The sequence below is a fragment of the Macaca thibetana genome, chromosome 1, assembly GCF_024542745.1.
Source record: "Macaca thibetana thibetana isolate TM-01 chromosome 1, ASM2454274v1, whole genome shotgun sequence".
NCBI classification, from domain to species: domain Eukaryota; kingdom Metazoa; phylum Chordata; class Mammalia; order Primates; family Cercopithecidae; genus Macaca; species Macaca thibetana.
The window spans coordinates 94,432,299-94,449,269 of record NC_065578.1 but is presented as its reverse complement, the minus strand read 5'-3'; the positions used below and the strand labels follow the sequence as shown (position 1 = coordinate 94,449,269).

General features: G+C 41.6%; 1 protein-coding gene across 3 annotated transcripts in view; it reads left to right on the top strand.

Annotated features, from left to right (window-relative positions):
• Positions 1-16,971, top strand: part of ALG14 (ALG14 UDP-N-acetylglucosaminyltransferase subunit) — a 435,379-nt gene that overhangs the window by 386,682 nt on the left and 31,726 nt on the right. For 2 of the 3 annotated variants that reach the window (XM_050778369.1, XM_050778382.1), the window contains one exon: positions 2,948-3,079. In XM_050778369.1, coding sequence (XP_050634326.1) covers positions 2,948-3,079 — 132 coding nt within the window. Of the gene's footprint in view, positions 1-2,947; positions 3,080-3,164; positions 16,534-16,971 lie in introns of those variants that run through there. The other variant, XM_050778375.1, reaches the window with a different exon arrangement.

Sequence of the window (16,971 nt, the reverse complement as noted above, 5' to 3'; positions counted from 1 at the left end):
TGAGCCCAGATCTCCCATTCTACACTGGTATACCATGGAGAGATGAGAAAATATTCTTTGCCATCATATGAAGAAGCAGAGTGGTCACACATTTCCATTTTCACTTTGTGCTGAGTCCATAAGAACTGCACTGGTGTTCTCTTGAAACATAATAGAAGCCTCCAAACACAATTTCACACTTTTTTCTGAGTGCAAGAAAGTAGTTATATGCTCTTACTGGTTTAGAAAAAGACTTTTCTATTCTTTTCTCAAGGAACATATTGTTTCTCAAGGTCAAAGGGAGAGGAAGAATGTATTAAATATTCTGTTCTTTACTTTCTGACTGAACTGTGTGGTAGCCAGGCTCCAAGAAAGCCCTTGATGAGTCTCACTTCCTGGTTTTCACATTCCAGTATAGCCCCCTCCATATCAAATAGAGTTGACCTGTATAACTAATATCAAAATGTCAGAAATATCAGAAATATCAAAATGTGACTTCTGAGGTCAGGTCATAAAAGACATTACAATTTCTGCCTTGCCTTCTCTTGGAGCACTTACTTTTAAGAGGCTAGCTGTTGTGTAATGAGAAGACTTAATTAAGGAGCCCTATGGAAAGATCCATTTGGCAAAGGACTAAGGATACCACCCAACAATCAGCACTAAATGGCCAGCCATATGAGTGAGCCACCTTGGAAGTGGATTCTCCTGCCCCAGTCAAGCCTTCAGATGACTGCAACCCCAGCCACCCACTTGATTTCAAGTTCATGAGTCACTGCAAGCCAGAATAACCCAACTAAGCCACTCTTAGGTTCCTGACCCACAGAAACTGTGAGAAATAGAATATACTTGTTGTTTTAAGCTGCTAAGTTTGGAGGTAATCTGTTACACAGAAATAGGTAACCAATATACCTGGAACTTTGATTTAAGGAAAATATGTTAGTTTCTCTTAATTATGAAAATATCACGGCCAGGCGCGGTGGCTCAAGCCTGTAATCCCAGCACTTTGGGAGGCCGAGATGGGCGGATCACGAGGTCAGGAGGTCGAGACCATCCTGGCTAACACGGTGAAACCCCGTCTCTACTAAAAAAAAAATACGAAAAACTGGCCGGGCGAGGTGGCGGGCGCCTGTAGTCCCAGCTACTCGGGAGGCTGAGACAGGAGAATGGCGTAAATCCGGGAGGCAGAGCTTGCAGTGAGCTGAGATCCAGCCACTGCACTCCAGCCTGGGTGACAGAGCGAGACTCTGTCTCAAAAAAAAAAAAAAGAAAAGAAAATATCACTTTCATGTTGCAAATTTCAAACATATTCAAAGATATTCTGACCTGAAAAATGAAAATATCCTATAATACCATCCTCTCTATAATTTGTGGCATGTAGTTCCTGTTCCAGATTTTTTTCCTTCTTCTTTTTTTTGAGGCAGACTATTGCTCTGTCGCCCAGGCTGGGGTGCAGTGGCATGATCTCTGCTCATTGCAAACTCCGCCTCCAAGGTTCAAGCGATTCTCCTACCTCAGCCTCCCAAATAGCTGAGACTACAGGCACCCGACTAATTTTTGTATTTTTTGTAGAAAATGGATTTCACCATGTTGGCCAGGCTGGTCTCGAACTCCTGACCTCAGATGATCCACCTGCCTGGGTCTCCCAGAGTGCTCGCATTACAGGTGTGAGCCACTGTGCCCAGCCCAGTTCCAGATTTTTTTTAAATGCAAATACTAATGCACAGGCCGGGTATGGTGACTCAACCCTGTAATCCTAGCACTTTGGGAGGCCAAGGTGGGTAGATTACCTGAGCCCAGAAGTTCAAGACCAGACTGGGCAACATGGCGAGAACCTGTCTATACAAAAAAATTAGCTGGACATGGTGGCCCACACCTGTGGTCACAGCTACTGGAGGCTGAGATGGGAAGATCTGGGTGTGGTGGCATATGCCTGTGGTTATAGCTACTTGGGAGTCTGAGATGGGAGGATCACCCTGAGCCCAGGGAGGTCAAGGCTGCAGTGAGCTGTGATTGCACCAAGCACTCCAGCCTGAGCAACAGAGTGAGACCTTATCTCAAGAAAAACAAACTAACAAATACTAATGTGTGTATGTATGCACGTGAGTATTTTGTTAATTGATGCTGGATTATATTAAACCTGCTGTCTTCCAACTTGCATGATTCACTTAATGTGTCTTGGGATATCTTCCATATGAATTCATATAGTTGTATGTCATTTGTTAACATATCTCCATATATTTTACTGTATGCACTTCTCCATTTCCTACTGGAGAATATTTGGTCTAGTTTCAGTTTCCACAGATACAAACAATGATACGGTGGGGTAATCTGTGGCATATATTTCCAGAAGCAGAAATGCTGGATCAAAGGGAGGCACATTTCAAGTTCTGATAGATATTTCCAGATTGCCCTCCCAAAAAGTTGTACCCAGGTATTTAACCAGGGAATGTAAATGTCTATTTCCCTATACTCTCAACAACACTGGTTATCCACTGTCATTGCCAATCAGGTAAGTGAAAATGACTAGTTTTCTGTTGTCCCCAGCTTGTTGGCCATCTTTTTACATGTTTATCATTATTTGTATTTCTTCTGTTTTGAGTTATCTGTCCATCTTTACCCGTCTTAATACTAGGTTACTTGTCTTATATATTGACTGGTAAGAACTCTTTGTATATCAGCAGGTTAAATTCTTTGCCTGAAATGTAGTTTATACAAACTTCCCCCAACTTATTGTTCAAACTGATTTTAACAGTTTTTGAATCATAGGAACTTTTTTGTCACATGTGATCCCATCTGATGTGTTATATAAAGCATGAGATAGGCATTACAACTCTAATTTAAAAGTGGTTAGAATGAAAATTTAAAATAAACAAGAAAGCATTTCTATTTCTACAGCTGTTAACTGTTACCATGTTTAACTTTGGTATCAGTGAATCAGTTGATTTGGATTCCTTCTGTTTCCTTCTAGTATACCAAATACTACATTCACCGAATTCCAAGAAGCCGGGAGGTTCGGCAGTCCTGGCCCTCCACCGTTTTCACCACCTTGCACTCCATGTGGCTCTCCTTTCCCCTCATTCACCAGGTGAAGCCAGATTTGGTAAGTAAGACCATCACTAAGGATAGGGAAAGTAACTCCCTGTAGATCTTTCATTAGTAACAGGACATACTGTTTTCTTAAACAGCTACCATTTATCACTGTGCCAGGTCGTATACAAGACCCTGAACTGGCTGGTGCCTTGATCTTGGACTTCCCAGGCTCCAGAACTGTAAGAAATAAATATCAGTTCTTTATAAGCCACCCAGTTCATGGTATCTCATTATAGCACCTGAAATAGAGTAAGATATCATCCTTGGATTTTTTGTGACTTTTATCACAAAGCACTCTTTCTCCTGCCTCAGCCTCCTGAGTGGCTGGGACTACAAGTGCATGCCACCATGCCTTGCTAATTTTTGTATTTTTAAGAGAGATGGGGTTTCACCATGTTTTCCAGGCTGGTCTTGAACTCCTGACCTCAAGTAATCTGCCCGTGTCGGCCTCCCGGTGTGCTGGGATTACAGGCATGAGCCACTGTGCCTGGCCTGTGACCAGTAATCTTTGATGTTACTGTTGTAATTGTTTGGGGACACTGTGAATCGTGCTTACGTAAGACAGTGAACTTAATAAATGTGTGTGTTCTGACTGCTCCAACAGCCTGCTGTTCTCTCTCTGTCTGTCTGTCTCTCTCTCTCTCTCTCTCTCACACACACACACACACACACACACACACACACACACACACACATGCATTCCTTGAGCTTCCCTGTCTATGAGACACAACAATATTGAAATTAGGCCAATTAATAACCCTGCAATGGCCTCTCAGTGTTCAAGTGAAAGGTAGTATTTCTCATGTTTCACATTTGAAATCACAAGCTAGAAATGATTAAGCTTAGTGAGGAAGGCATTTGCAACAGGCACTTAGCCAAGTTGTGAATGCAAAGGAAAAGTTCTTGAAGGAAATTAAAAGTGCTACTCCAGACCAGGTGCATGCCTGTAATCCCAGCGCTTTGTGAGGCCGAGGCAGAGGGATCACGAGGTCGGGAGATCGAGACCATCCTGGCTAACATGGTGAAACCCCGTCTCTACTAAAAATACAAAAAATTAGCTGGGCGTGGTGGTGGGCACCTGTAGTCCCAGCTACTCGGGAGCCTGAGGCAGGAGAATGGCATGAACCCAGGAGGCAGCACTTGTAGTGAGCGGAGATGTCGCCACTGCACTCCAGCCTGGACGATAGAGTGAGACTCCGTCTCCAAAAAAAAAAAAAAAAAAAGTGCTATGGCACTGAACACACTGGTTTTATGATAAGTACATGACATAGCCTCATTGCTGATATGGAGAAAGTTTGAGCACTCTGGATAGAATATCAAACCAGCCACATTCCCTTAAGCCAAAACCTAATTCAGGACAAAGTCCTAATTTTCTTTAATTCTGTAAAGACTGAGAGAGGTGAGGAAGCTGCAGAAGAAAAGTTTGAAGGTAGCAAAGGTTGGTTGAGGCTTAAGGAGAGAAGCCATCTCCATAGCATGAAAGTGCAAGGTGAAGCAGCAGGTACTGATGTAGAAGCTGCAGCAATTTATACAGAAGATCTAGTTAAGATAACTGATTAAGGTGACTACACTAATCAACATATTTTCCATATAGACAGAACTGCCTTATATTCGACAATGTCATTCAGGACTCTCATGGCTAGAGAGGAGAAGTCAATACCTGGCTTCAAAGCTTCAAGGGACAAGCTGACTCTCTTGTTAGGGGCTCATGTAGCTGTTGACTTTAAGTTGAAGCCAGTGCTCATTTACCATTCTGAAAATTCTCAGGCCCTTAAGAATTATGCTAAATCTATTCTGCCTGTGCTCTATAAGTGCAACAACAAAGCCTAGGTGACAGCACATCTGTTTACAGCATGGTTTGCTGAATATTTTAAACGCACTGTTGAGACCTGCTACTCAAGAGACAAAGCTTCCTTCCAAAATATTACTGCTCTTGATATATTGGGCTGGATGTTTTTATTTTTAAAAAATACAAAATATGCTGCTCATTGACAATGTGCCTAATTACCCAAGAGCTCTGATGGAGATATACAAGGAGATTAATATCTTTATGCCTGCTAACACAGCATCTATTCTGCAGCCCAGAAATCAAGGCATAATTTTAACTTGCAAGTTTTATTATTTAAGAAAACATTTGTAAGGCCATAGCTGCCATAGATAGTTATTCCTCGGATGGATCTGGACAAAGTCAATTGAAAACCTTCTGGAAAAGATTCACCATTCTAGATGCCATTAAGAACATTCTTGATTTATGGGAAGATGTCCATAAACAGGAGTTTGGGAGAAGTATATTCCAGCCCTCCTGCATGGCTTTGAGAGGTTCAAGACTCAAGTGGAAGAAGTAATTGCAGAGGTGATGGAAGTAGCAACAGAGCTAGAATTAGAAGTAGAGCCTGAAGATGTGACTGAATTCCTAAAACCTAATGATGAAACCTGACTAGGACCCTGCTCTGTGACTGGATTTATACCGTGCACTCGAGGTTTAAGAGTAAACACAGCTCTATCCGTAAGTGGCCTAAGGTGATCTGTGAAAATGGCTTGCTATTCACTTGACCTAGAAAAATTCCAGGAAAGTCATGCAGATCAAGAAGTTCAAGTCTTCATGTTCACTTTAAGAACATCCACGAAATTGCCCATGCCAGAGAGACCTAAGTAACCAAGATGTTCTGTAACTCTAATTTTCTTTAGACATGTATTAGATTCTGCCAATATTAGCTAACTTGCTCAATTAAAAAGTTATCTAGTATTTTAAAAAATATCTTTGATGCAGCAGGTACTAAAAGGGATGAATAAAACAGCTCCTCAGGAAGCTTATACTTTAGCTTCAGGGAAAATGGAGTAAAGAAACAACAGGTAGACTCGAAATACAGATTAATTCAGTTGAAAATAGAGACCCTATTTAAATCAGAAATAGTTCTTCCTCTCTGCAGCCTACATTAAAGTACTTTTAGCTTGTTCTAGTATTCAGGATTCTCTTTATTTTATTAAAAAAAAATTTAAAGATGGGGTCTCTCCACATTGCCCAGGCTGGTCTCAAACTCCTGGGCTCAAACCATCCCCCAGCCTCAGCCTCCCAAAATGCTGAGATTACAGGTGTGAGCCACCGTGCCCAACTAGTTTCTTAGGATAGCAACTTAGGTTATTCATTTAAGATATTTCTTCTTTTCTAATACAAGCATTTAATGCTATACATTTTCCTCTCACAACTGCTGTAGTTTCATCCTACAAATGTTGATATGTTGTATTTTCATTCACTTCTAAGTATTTTTTATGTCCTTCAAGTCTTCATCTTTGACCCATGGATTATTTACAGTGTTTTGTTTAATTTGCAAGTGTTGGGAAATTTTTCCTATTATCTTTCTGTTATTGATTTCTAGTTCAATTTCCCTATGGCCAGAGAACATACTCTATTTTAAAATATATTGAGGTTTTTTGATCCTGGATGTGGTTTGTCTTGGTGAATATTCCATGGGCATTTGAAAAGAATATGTATATAATTGTCTATGAGATTCTGTTGATGGATGATGCCGTTGAGTTCTTCTGTGTCTCTGCTGATTTTCTAATAGTTCTGTTGTTGATTGCTAAAAGAGTGACGGGACACTTTGTTAACCCTTCTAAAACCATGTTTAAATAGTCCTATTGATCTCAACCCTTCGTAATCTCTTCTGTGTTCTTCTGCTAAAGTACACACTGATCCCACATTAAAATGAATTTTAAATATTCCATGGGCGAGATGGATACTCTTTTGTATCTTGAAGCCTAAAGATTTTTTCACTGTTGTGTCTTTCATTTTTTCCTAAAAGTAGAAGTCTCTGTGTGAATCTTCAATGACTAGGCTGATCTTATATCCTCTTGAAAATATACTCCTAAAGAGGAATTAGTTTGTTTCAATGAGAAGAAGAGAAAAGTTAATTTGTGAGATTGCTGATTATTAAAGTAAGAGGACTGCTTATGTTGGGGGAAAAAAATCTATAAAGTTCTTGAGGGTAAAGGCCAAGTATTTTTGCATTTTCCATGGTCCTTTCTAGAAAAGCTTCCACATATTTGAGGAATGACTTAAAAATAAATGAATGAATACTGGATAAAATGAGTCATCACAAAAACAAAGACACCCACTCCCTACACTGGTGCTCTTCTCAGGCTTTATTAAGAGTCTGAAAAACCAGGAGGGTTTCCAAAGTCTGCAGTGTTTGATTACTGGCTTCATTCCACCCTGGCCATTACCAGATGAAATACTCAAGGAAAGAGCTCTGCATACAAAAATGAAACCTAATTTAATTTTTAATCAAGTAAAAAATAAATTTCAGATTCTCTGTATTAACAAATTGAAAGGAAATGGACCATTTCAGCCTAATACTCTGCCTCTTTGCCTGAAGCTGGTTTAATTCACCATGACAAATTTAGATGTACTTATTACATCTACACTCACTCACGCGTTGTATGAAAGAAGGCCATTATTTTATTTAGTCATTTTTTTCCATGTTCCATACCCAGTTTGAGCTGTGAAATGTCTAAGTTCATAGCAGTAGAAAGTTGATGGCTGGGTGCGGAGGCTCATGCCTGTAATTCCAGCACTTTGGGAGGCCAAAGCGGGCAGATCACTTGAAGTCAGGAGTTCGAGACCAGGCTGGCCAACATGGGTGAAACCCTGTCGCTACTAAAAATACAAAAATTAGCCGAGCTTGATGGTGGGCACCTGTAATCCCAGCTACTCAGGAGGCTGAGGCAGGAGAATCACTTGAACCCGGGAGGTAGAGGTTATAGTGAGCTGAGATCACTGTACCCCAGCTTGGGGCATAGTGTAAGACTCCATCTCAAAAAAAAAAAAGTTGATGACACGGATGGTGGGTTATTATCCATAAGTAGGATACTGTGATTTTTTTTTTTTAATTAGGTGTTTTCTGTGGTGAGCCACAAACTAGGTGGCACCAAGATTATCACTGTTTGTATAGTATATAAAATTTTTATTGGCCTACTAATTAACATGTGTTTGAAATATTAAGAAGAGGCAATTAACTTCTTGTTGACATGCCAGAACCCTTACGGGAACTTTTTCTCCTTAACTGTTGTTAATTTGATTCTCTTTGTATAATGACCTTCATCTGGTATTATATTTGGTGGTGATCAAAAAACTTCATAACATGTTCAAAGGAAACTTGGCTAGACAAAGAAAAGGTCAGCTGTCCCAAGATGCTTATCTATCAATGGAATTAAGTGAGAGGAAGGTTTTCCAAGCCAAGTCAAATGAGAAACAATTAGACCACACTTGTCTACTGCTTCATGTTTTCCAAGATTAATGAAATCATAACTGGGAGCCATTTGTTTAGGTTTCCTCAGTTCCTGCTCCTCTGGTGCCCAGTCCCTCTATAATGCGTTAAAATAATGCCAGTGTCACTCCTTCCCACTGTGTGTCTCCTCTCCATATACGCACTGTAAATTTGGCGGCCTCCTTAAAGATACAGAAGGACTGGCCCTGCACTGTACGTGCATTTAGCAAGTCTGATGATGGTCAGAGTCCACTGCGAGAAGTGGTTTGATGTGAAAATCCTCCCAAATATCTGGTTTCTTGTGACTGACAAACTGCTTTTCCCAGCTGCATGGTGAAATTACCAGCTGTGCCACTGACACACTGGCTGAGTGACAACCTGTAGCTGCTTCCATCCATAAATGAGGTATTTAGTTTAAATGTTACAGCTTCTGTTTCACATTGAGTAAGTTCAGAACAACATCTGTGTCAAAATTAGGCTGCATATTAGCAGTTAGATTGCTTTGAGTTGTTTTTATTCGTCTCCATTTTGGGGGACTCTCAGCAGCTTGAAAATGATTTTTCTTTCTATGTTGATGATTTTTCCACTTGGCAAACATTACGTTTTTCCTGTCTGCAGAAGCCAGCGTGGCTTTGCCTGCGATTTTTGCTCCCTTGTTTTGCTTTGCCTGCATCACTCGTGAGCTGTCACTGTTCCAGCCCATCACAGGCTCATTTTGAATCTGAGGCTGGTGGGGACTCTTCCATTCAAGGTGAAAGCCAATGTGTTTTCCCAAGGGTAGCTGTGAGGTCACAGTTAAAACAAAAATGAAAGTTGAATGGAAAGGAATTCAGCTGTGAGAGGATAAGAAGAAGGAAAACAAAACTGTTCTTGAAGAAGGGACTAATGTGGTCATGGGCAGTGAGCTCCAGAGACATGGCCTTATAGATGAGGGTAATGGGAGGTGCTGGTGGCGAGGTAAGAACAGAGGGTGGGGTGAAGAGAAGGGAAGCCTTTGAAATGACCTTAGATGCATGAGTAATTCCTAGAACCAGTCCCAGCTTCACAGACTTCCAGTGCTTATTTTAAAGGATCATGTGAAGCAGGAGCTCTATTTGTATAGCACTTGAAAATCAAGAAAGTGATGTTTCTGTTTAGAATCTTTAAAATTTCTCTTTGACCTGCAGAAAAAATAAAAGAAGGGGGCACAGACAGCACCGATAATTGAATATGTAATGGGAGAGCCTCGGAAGGGCTACTGCCCTCCAAGTTAAGTGGGATCATTAAAGTTTTAGAGTTTGTGTCACTAGAGTCAGTAGGGAAGCGTCATAGGAAGTTTTAAAAATTTGAATACAGACTGTGAACTCCTTGAGGAACGGTGAGGTATATTACTCATCTTGGCAGTGCTAGCACCTATTCTAGAGCATGGGGCATGTAGGAGTTCAATAAATTTTGAACGAGTGAATCTGGGTAGGAGAGAGATTAGGAAAGGAGAAGTCAGAGAAGCTATTAAAACCTGACGATGACCATTTACAGCTTTTAGGTGGGCTGGAAAAAATAGAATAGGAAAAAACATTGCATAATTGCCCCTTGGTTAACTTTTGCTCCCTCTGAATTAACCGCTGAATTTGTCTAAGGATTTTTTTTTGATAACATGTTTCTGAAGTGTTAAATATTCTCTTTATCAAAGCACCATAAGAAAACGGCGAAAGTTTCTCATTCACCTTAACCAGAGTACACTTGCTTTATTTCTTTAATTGAAGTGAAATTTGCGTAACATGAAATTAGCCATTTTACAATGTACAACTCGGTGGCATTTAGTACATTCACCATGCTGTGCAACCACCACATACCTATACAGCATCGAGTTCCAAAACATTTTCGTCAGCAGTTGCTTTACTTTAATTTCTTGGTGTGGTAGAACCGCTTAGAGTTTTGTGGGTTTTTTGTTTTTTGTTTTTTTTTCTTGAGACGAAGTTTCGCACTTGTTGCCCGGGCTGGAGCACAATGGTGCGATCTTGGCTCACCGCGACCTCTGCATCCCGGGTTCAAGCAATTCTCCTGCCTCAGCCTCTCCAGTAGCTGGGATTATAGGTATGCACCACCACACCCAGCTAATTTTGTATTTTTAGTAGAGACGGGGTTTCTCCATGTTGCTCATAGAGAAGTGCTGGGATTACAGGAGTGAGTCACTGCGCCCGGCCACCACTTAGGGTTTTTTACTTCATTTGGGGGAGAAAAAACAAACAAAAAGATTAAAACCCAGACAGTGTCTTCTAATAGCCTCTAAAGATCAAAGGCCGTCTCCTTCATGGTCTTTCTTTATAATTCCTTGTTTACCCTGCCCAGAAGTCATTGAGTAAATGTGTCTTTTCAGTTAGCATTTCCTCTTTGATACTTTGCAATTTGGTGACTTCTTTTTCTCCTTGTATAATTTTTTTCTTTTCTTTTTTCTTTTTTTGTAACTGAGTCTCGCTCTGTCACCCAGGCTGGAGTGCAGTGGTGTGATCTCGGCTCACTGCAACCTCCGCCTCCCAAGTTCAAGCGATTCTCCTGCCTCAGCCTCCCGAGTAGCTGGGATTACAGAGGTGTGACACCACGCCCAGCTAACTTTTGTATTTTTAGTAGAGACGGGGTTTCACCATGTTGGCCAGACTGGTCTTGAACTCATGACCTCGTCATCTGCCCGCCTCAGCCTCCCAAAGTGCTGGGATTACAGGCATGAGCCATCACACCCAGCCAATTTTTTATCTTTTAAAGCATGAATACATTGAAGCCTGCTGGCAATGGATTTCTTCTTCCTTTCTTTCTTTCCTTTCTTTTTTTTTTTTTTTCCTTCCAAGATAGAGTCTTGTTCTGTTGCCCAGGCTGGAGTGCAGTGGCGCAATCTCAATCTCGGCTCACTGCAACCTCCACTTCCTGGGTTCAAGTGATTCTCCTGCCTCAGCTCCCTGAGTAGCTAGGACTATAGGGACCCACCACCACACCCAGCTAATTTTTGTATTTTTGGTATAGACGGGGTTTCACCATGTTGGCCAGGCTGGTCTTGAACTCCTGACCTCAGGTGATCCACCCACCTCAGTCTCCCAAAGTGCTGGGATTACAGGCATGAACCACCGCACCCGGCCGTGGATCATGGATTTCTTTTTCCACTGTAAAACATATACGAAGTTAAATCACCTGTAGAAAGCTTATTGCTGGGATTACAGGCGTGTACCACTATGCCCAGCTAATTTTGTATTTTTAGTAGAGACAGGGTTTCTCCATGTTGGTCAGGCTGGTCTTGAACTCCTAACATCAGGTGATCCACCTGCCTCGGCTTCCCAAAGTGTTGGGATTACAGGCGTGAGCCACCACGCCTGTCCAGGTTATCGCTTTTTTACCTGTTAGCCTGCAATTTGAAATTCCACTCATACCAGGACAGCATTTTAAAGCAGATGTAAGCCAATCTGCTTCTCACCTTCAGTGGGGCCTTTTCCACATAGTCAAAAGGGTTAACTGATTTTCCCTAAGATACATGGGCAATTAATTATTAAAATGTTCTTCAAAAGGACCTTACAATCAAGAATGAGGATAAGTAGAATGAGTAAACACCTTACACATTTCAAATACGATTACGGCTTACTGCAAAAGCTATGTTAGCATTATTGGGTGAGGAATGTAAAAGATCCAGTCAGAAACAGGTTAGAGAGCTTGAACTGGTATTATACATGCTTAAAAATAACAAGAAGGTCCCTGCTGATAAGACCTTCAAATTATGGAAAAAATATATTGTGACTGATAATTTTTTTAAGAAATGTGCATACCAGATTTATAAGTTTCACATGTTTACAGTGTCAGAACTTCCATATTCTGCCATAAAAATGAAATCCTGCAGTGGAATCAGCTGTCGAATTGCAAAGGGCAGCAAATTCCATTTGTTAGCAAAATACCATTTTACATTCTTGGTCTTTCTGAATTCACATTTAAGCCACTTATACAAATCTTTCACATAAGCAATTTAAAAAATATGTTTATGGCTGACAGTTTGTGAAAACAGGTTTGCTTTTGTGGGCTAAATAATCACTTTTCTCTAAAGATAGGTGTCACATGCTTAAATCAGTTGTGTCCACATCTTAAAGCTCCAGATGTTATTTTTCACATAATTTGCTTACACAGTACAGTATTTTGTAGATAAGCCTTGTTAGTGGAGGCAGTGCCTGGATTCAGGGAACTTGGTCTGTTGCTGTTTAATTATTCCTAAGCCAATTTGCCTGTTTCAGTTTTTCAAGGAGACATGATTCATCTCTGAAGTCACACAAGGAGAGAAAAATTCCCCACTGGTCACTTCTATGAAAAAACAGAATTGGGAGGGGCTGGAGGTTGGGAGAAGGTGGGGGTGAATTTCCTGCTCTCTGTGGAAACCAGGTACAGCTTATGTAAGGCAAACTTTCATTCTTAAGGTCATAAAAGAAATCCCCATATTGACCCTCCCTCCCTCCCTCCCTCCCTCCCTCCCTTCCTTCCCTTTTTTCTTTTTTTCTACTAATTGAGACAGAATCTTGCTCTGTCACCCAGGCTGGAGTACATTGGCATGAGCTCGGCTTGCTGCAACTTCCGCCTCCCAGGTTCAAGCTATTCTCTCCTGCCTCAGCCTCCTGAGTAGCCAGGATTACACCCAGCTAATTTTTTTATTTTCAGTAGAGGTGGGGTTTCACCATGTTGGCCAGGCTGGTCTCAAACTCCTGACCTCAAGTGATCTGCCCGCCTCAGCCTCCCAAAGTGCTGAGATTACAGGCCTGAGCTACCATGCCTGGCCACCTCATATTTTCTTTATTGGTTTGATTAAGAATTCATCCTGAATATTTGCTTCACATTTGATTTCCTATAATTTCCAAGCTACTTTTTTCTCTGGTTTGCATCCATTTTACCTCAGTTGTGATACACAAGAAAAAATACCATCCTACGAATCAGGAGGTTTTGACTTTACTCTCAGCTTTGTCAGTAGTTAGGTGTGGCAACTCAAAGCTAATCAGTTAGCTTCTCTGAGTTAGCTTCTCCTTCCTATCAAATAGGAATAATGAGAAGCTCCAATAGAAGAATCACAGCTGTCAGATCCACTTGCTTTTAACCAAGCCACTCCCTCTGCTGGGAAAGTGATTCCCTGAGATTCAAAACCACTTACTGCTGCTCACCTCCTGCCAGGACATATGATCCTTGGAGCTCCGGTGCCTCATTGGATTTTAGATATCATAGATCTCAAAAATATATATATTTACTTGAATTATGATGTCGATGTGGCTGTTAGAGTCATTCTGGGGTTCCCCAGGGTTTCCTTCAGGAGCACCTATCACCCATACACATCCCAAGGGGCTTCGAGAAGGTGGTTGCCCTTCTATAGCCCTGCCTGATACGTGCTCGTGGCTCTCCTCTCTCTTCTGTCTCCTTCCTTGCTTTAACTGTTCTTTCTCTTTCTTCCTCTCACCTACACATCTACCCTCCATTGGGATCGTGTTGAAGCCCCTGTTTCATCTTATCCTTGACATTCTCTCCCACCTGTTTTTGTCACAAAGACCCTAGAGGTTGGCCTGTTTACCCGCACTCCTTTCTGACTGCCCCAATCAGATTATACTGCAGGAATTCTTCCCCTAGGTCTCCCTTAGGTCTACTGGGAAATGAACTTCAATTTTCACCAGTTTTGGTATTTTTTTTTTCCTAGCACAGTGACTCTTCATTTTAAGGGCTTTTCCTGCAGTTGACTGTAGGAAGCAGATAGGTGTTAAAAACAGTTAAGCATTGCAGGAGTTAGATGTGTAGGAACTAAGGGGTTATTGATGGACTTTATTCAGATGTGAATTGGACAAGGTCTTTCTCAATGCCTTTTGTCTGCTTCAATTAGCTCCTTTTTATTTCTAAGACCAGCACTCATCAGGGCCTCCTGCCTTCTCTTTTTTTATCAACCAGTTCTGAAGCAAACTGATGATCCTTGGGCCATAGCAGACACACACATCTTGTCCGATTCATGTAGTTGGTCAGTATTTGGACCACATATTTGGTCAAGGTATTTCACACCACACACGCGCACGCACACACACACACACACACACACACACACACACACACACACAACCTTTTGCAAAATTGCAAGGGCTGGTGACTGCAGGATGGACATTAAGCAGCCCTAAGTAGTGACTACCTGCCTGGGCTGTCCTCTCTGTGGGCTCTTACCTCTGGTGGTTTCATTTTTTTGTAGGTTCCCTGACTGGACTGTCTTTGTGTCCATCCTTCAAGCCTTCTTCTGAGGATCTGAGTGGGCAGTAGCAGTGCTGAGAGGTGGCTTGGAGGACCAATAGGTGTTCTTGGGGACCAAATGCATGCCATGTAAATGAAGGCAGTGGGCTTACTGCACACAGTTGTGAGATAAACCTGCTGTCACTGAACCTTCTTCTTTAAAGTCCTGGAGCTTCCATTGCTGTTGTGGCAGAATAGTTCGTATTTATCAGATTTAGATCTTGGCAGATTTCTGAATTTATATTTATATCTTGGTGGGTTTCCAAATATAAAAATCAGCATGTGTCCGCATATTCCCCTTCCTCTTTTTATTAGAGCAGTCATATTATTCAATGGACATTCTCTGATGGAGAAGCCTTTTGTACACTTAGCATTACAAACTTATACAGATGATACCTCACCAACAATTTAATTCTATACCCACTTTTTAAAGTTTAGGTAATAGAACCAAAAGAAGGGAGTGCCTTGTCCAAAGTCTTAGAACTAATAGCAAAGCGTGGATAAAAAACCAGTTCTTTCACTCCCAGCTCCAGGTTCAGCTCTCTGACCACACCACAAATGAGACATCATAGACTTTTCTCCTCTTGAAAGGTATTAGGTGGAATATGCCTACATGGAATAGAGAAAATGGGCTTGAGCAACATGCATACCCAGGTTTAAAATCTAGGTCTGCCATTCTACTATTTGGATAAATTTAGGTGAGCTGTTTATTCTCCATAAACTTCCTTTTCCTCATCTGTAGAACAGGGACCACAATATCTACTTCATAGTCTTGTATGAACATTCATGCATAAGAAGCCTCCATGGTAAGTTCCTGGATCCTTCTCCTCTTTTGTCATTAAGTTAAATATTATCTTCCAGAAATCAAGAGGCTAATAAGGAGTTAATAAATGTTTTAAAACTTAGACCACGGAATGTCTACACAATGCCCAGTTTGGATGCTATGGTATTCTGACTGTTTTTGTGTTGATTTTCATGCCACAGTGAGCCTCTTCAGACATGAAAACAACCAAAGATTATTTGCTTCTCTCTTCTTTGTTTTCTGGCCCTCTGATGTTTTCATCACAGACTCCATCGCTTCCAAAAACGGTGTGTGAGGATTTACTAATGAATTTCAGCTCCGTCCTGCTGGACCACCATTCAAGGACATCCTTCCAAACCTGCCCCTCTCAAGAAGGGCTCATCCACATGCACCTGATTCACAAACAACCTTAGTTCCCCAGTTTGGTTCTTCATTTTCTTGAGGCTTCTTCTGAGGCTTTTTGTCTTGCACCATTACTCCATCCAGATCTTGCCCTCCTGTGAACTCTTCTTGAACTTAGAGTTTAGCATTTAATTGTTCTCTAGTCATTTAACTTCTGCTGAATTTTCTCCCTCCCCAGATTAGATCGTGAGTACTTTAAGAGCCAAAACCCAAGCTTTCTGGGTTATTATTATCCCTGTGGAGCTTAGCAGTGTGTCAGGTGCTTGGAGAGGTCTTTGATTAATAAGTGAATAGTAATGAACTGGAACACACTAGCTCTACCAGATGGAAATTAGCAGCACCCAGTCCCAGCTCCCTCCAGATCTCCATCTCTCTCGGTTAAATATCTCCTCCTCAGCTAACACCCTCTGATCCCTCCTGGATCCCACTGAGAGGTGAATGGCATTCACAAGCCCCTTGAACTGCTTCCTGGCTCACCTTTATTACCCTGACTTGCTCCCAGCCTACTGTCAGGTGTGTTCTGCCCTCTTTGTTATCAAAGACTGGGGACTTAGGCCTCCCCTCTTCTGAGTGCTGTGGCAAGTTTAAAACTGTATGGAGCTCTCTTCAGATTGCAGAGGTTTAGGAATCATAACGAAGGCTTAGGAACTCGGGTCTTTTTCTGCTGCCATTCCATCAACATGCGCACTTAATTCTTAAAGAAAATGCTATTCATTGAATGTTTTAAATTTTTTAAATTTTTTATTTTTTTATTGTTTTTTTTTTTATTTATTTTTTTTTTTTGAGACGGAGTCTCGCTCTGTCGCCCAGGCTGGAGTGCAGTGGCCGGATCTCAGCTCACTGCAAGCTCCGCCTCCCGGGTTCACGCCATTCTCCTGCCTCAGCCTCCCAAGTAGCTGGGAGTACAGGCGCCCACCACCTCACCCGGCTAGTTTTTTTTTTGTATTTTAGTAGAGACGGGGTTTCACTGTGTTAGCCAGGATGGTCTCGATCTCCTGACCTCATGATCCGCCCGTCTCGGCCTCCCAAAGTGCTGGGATTACAGGCTTGAGCCACCGCGCCCGGCCAAATTTTTTATTTTTTAAGATAGCCAGAAACTATTAATATAGAATGCCTTTCTGACGTCATTGCTCTGGGATCATAAAACCTACATGTCAAAGCTATCCTTTGAAGTTATTTAGC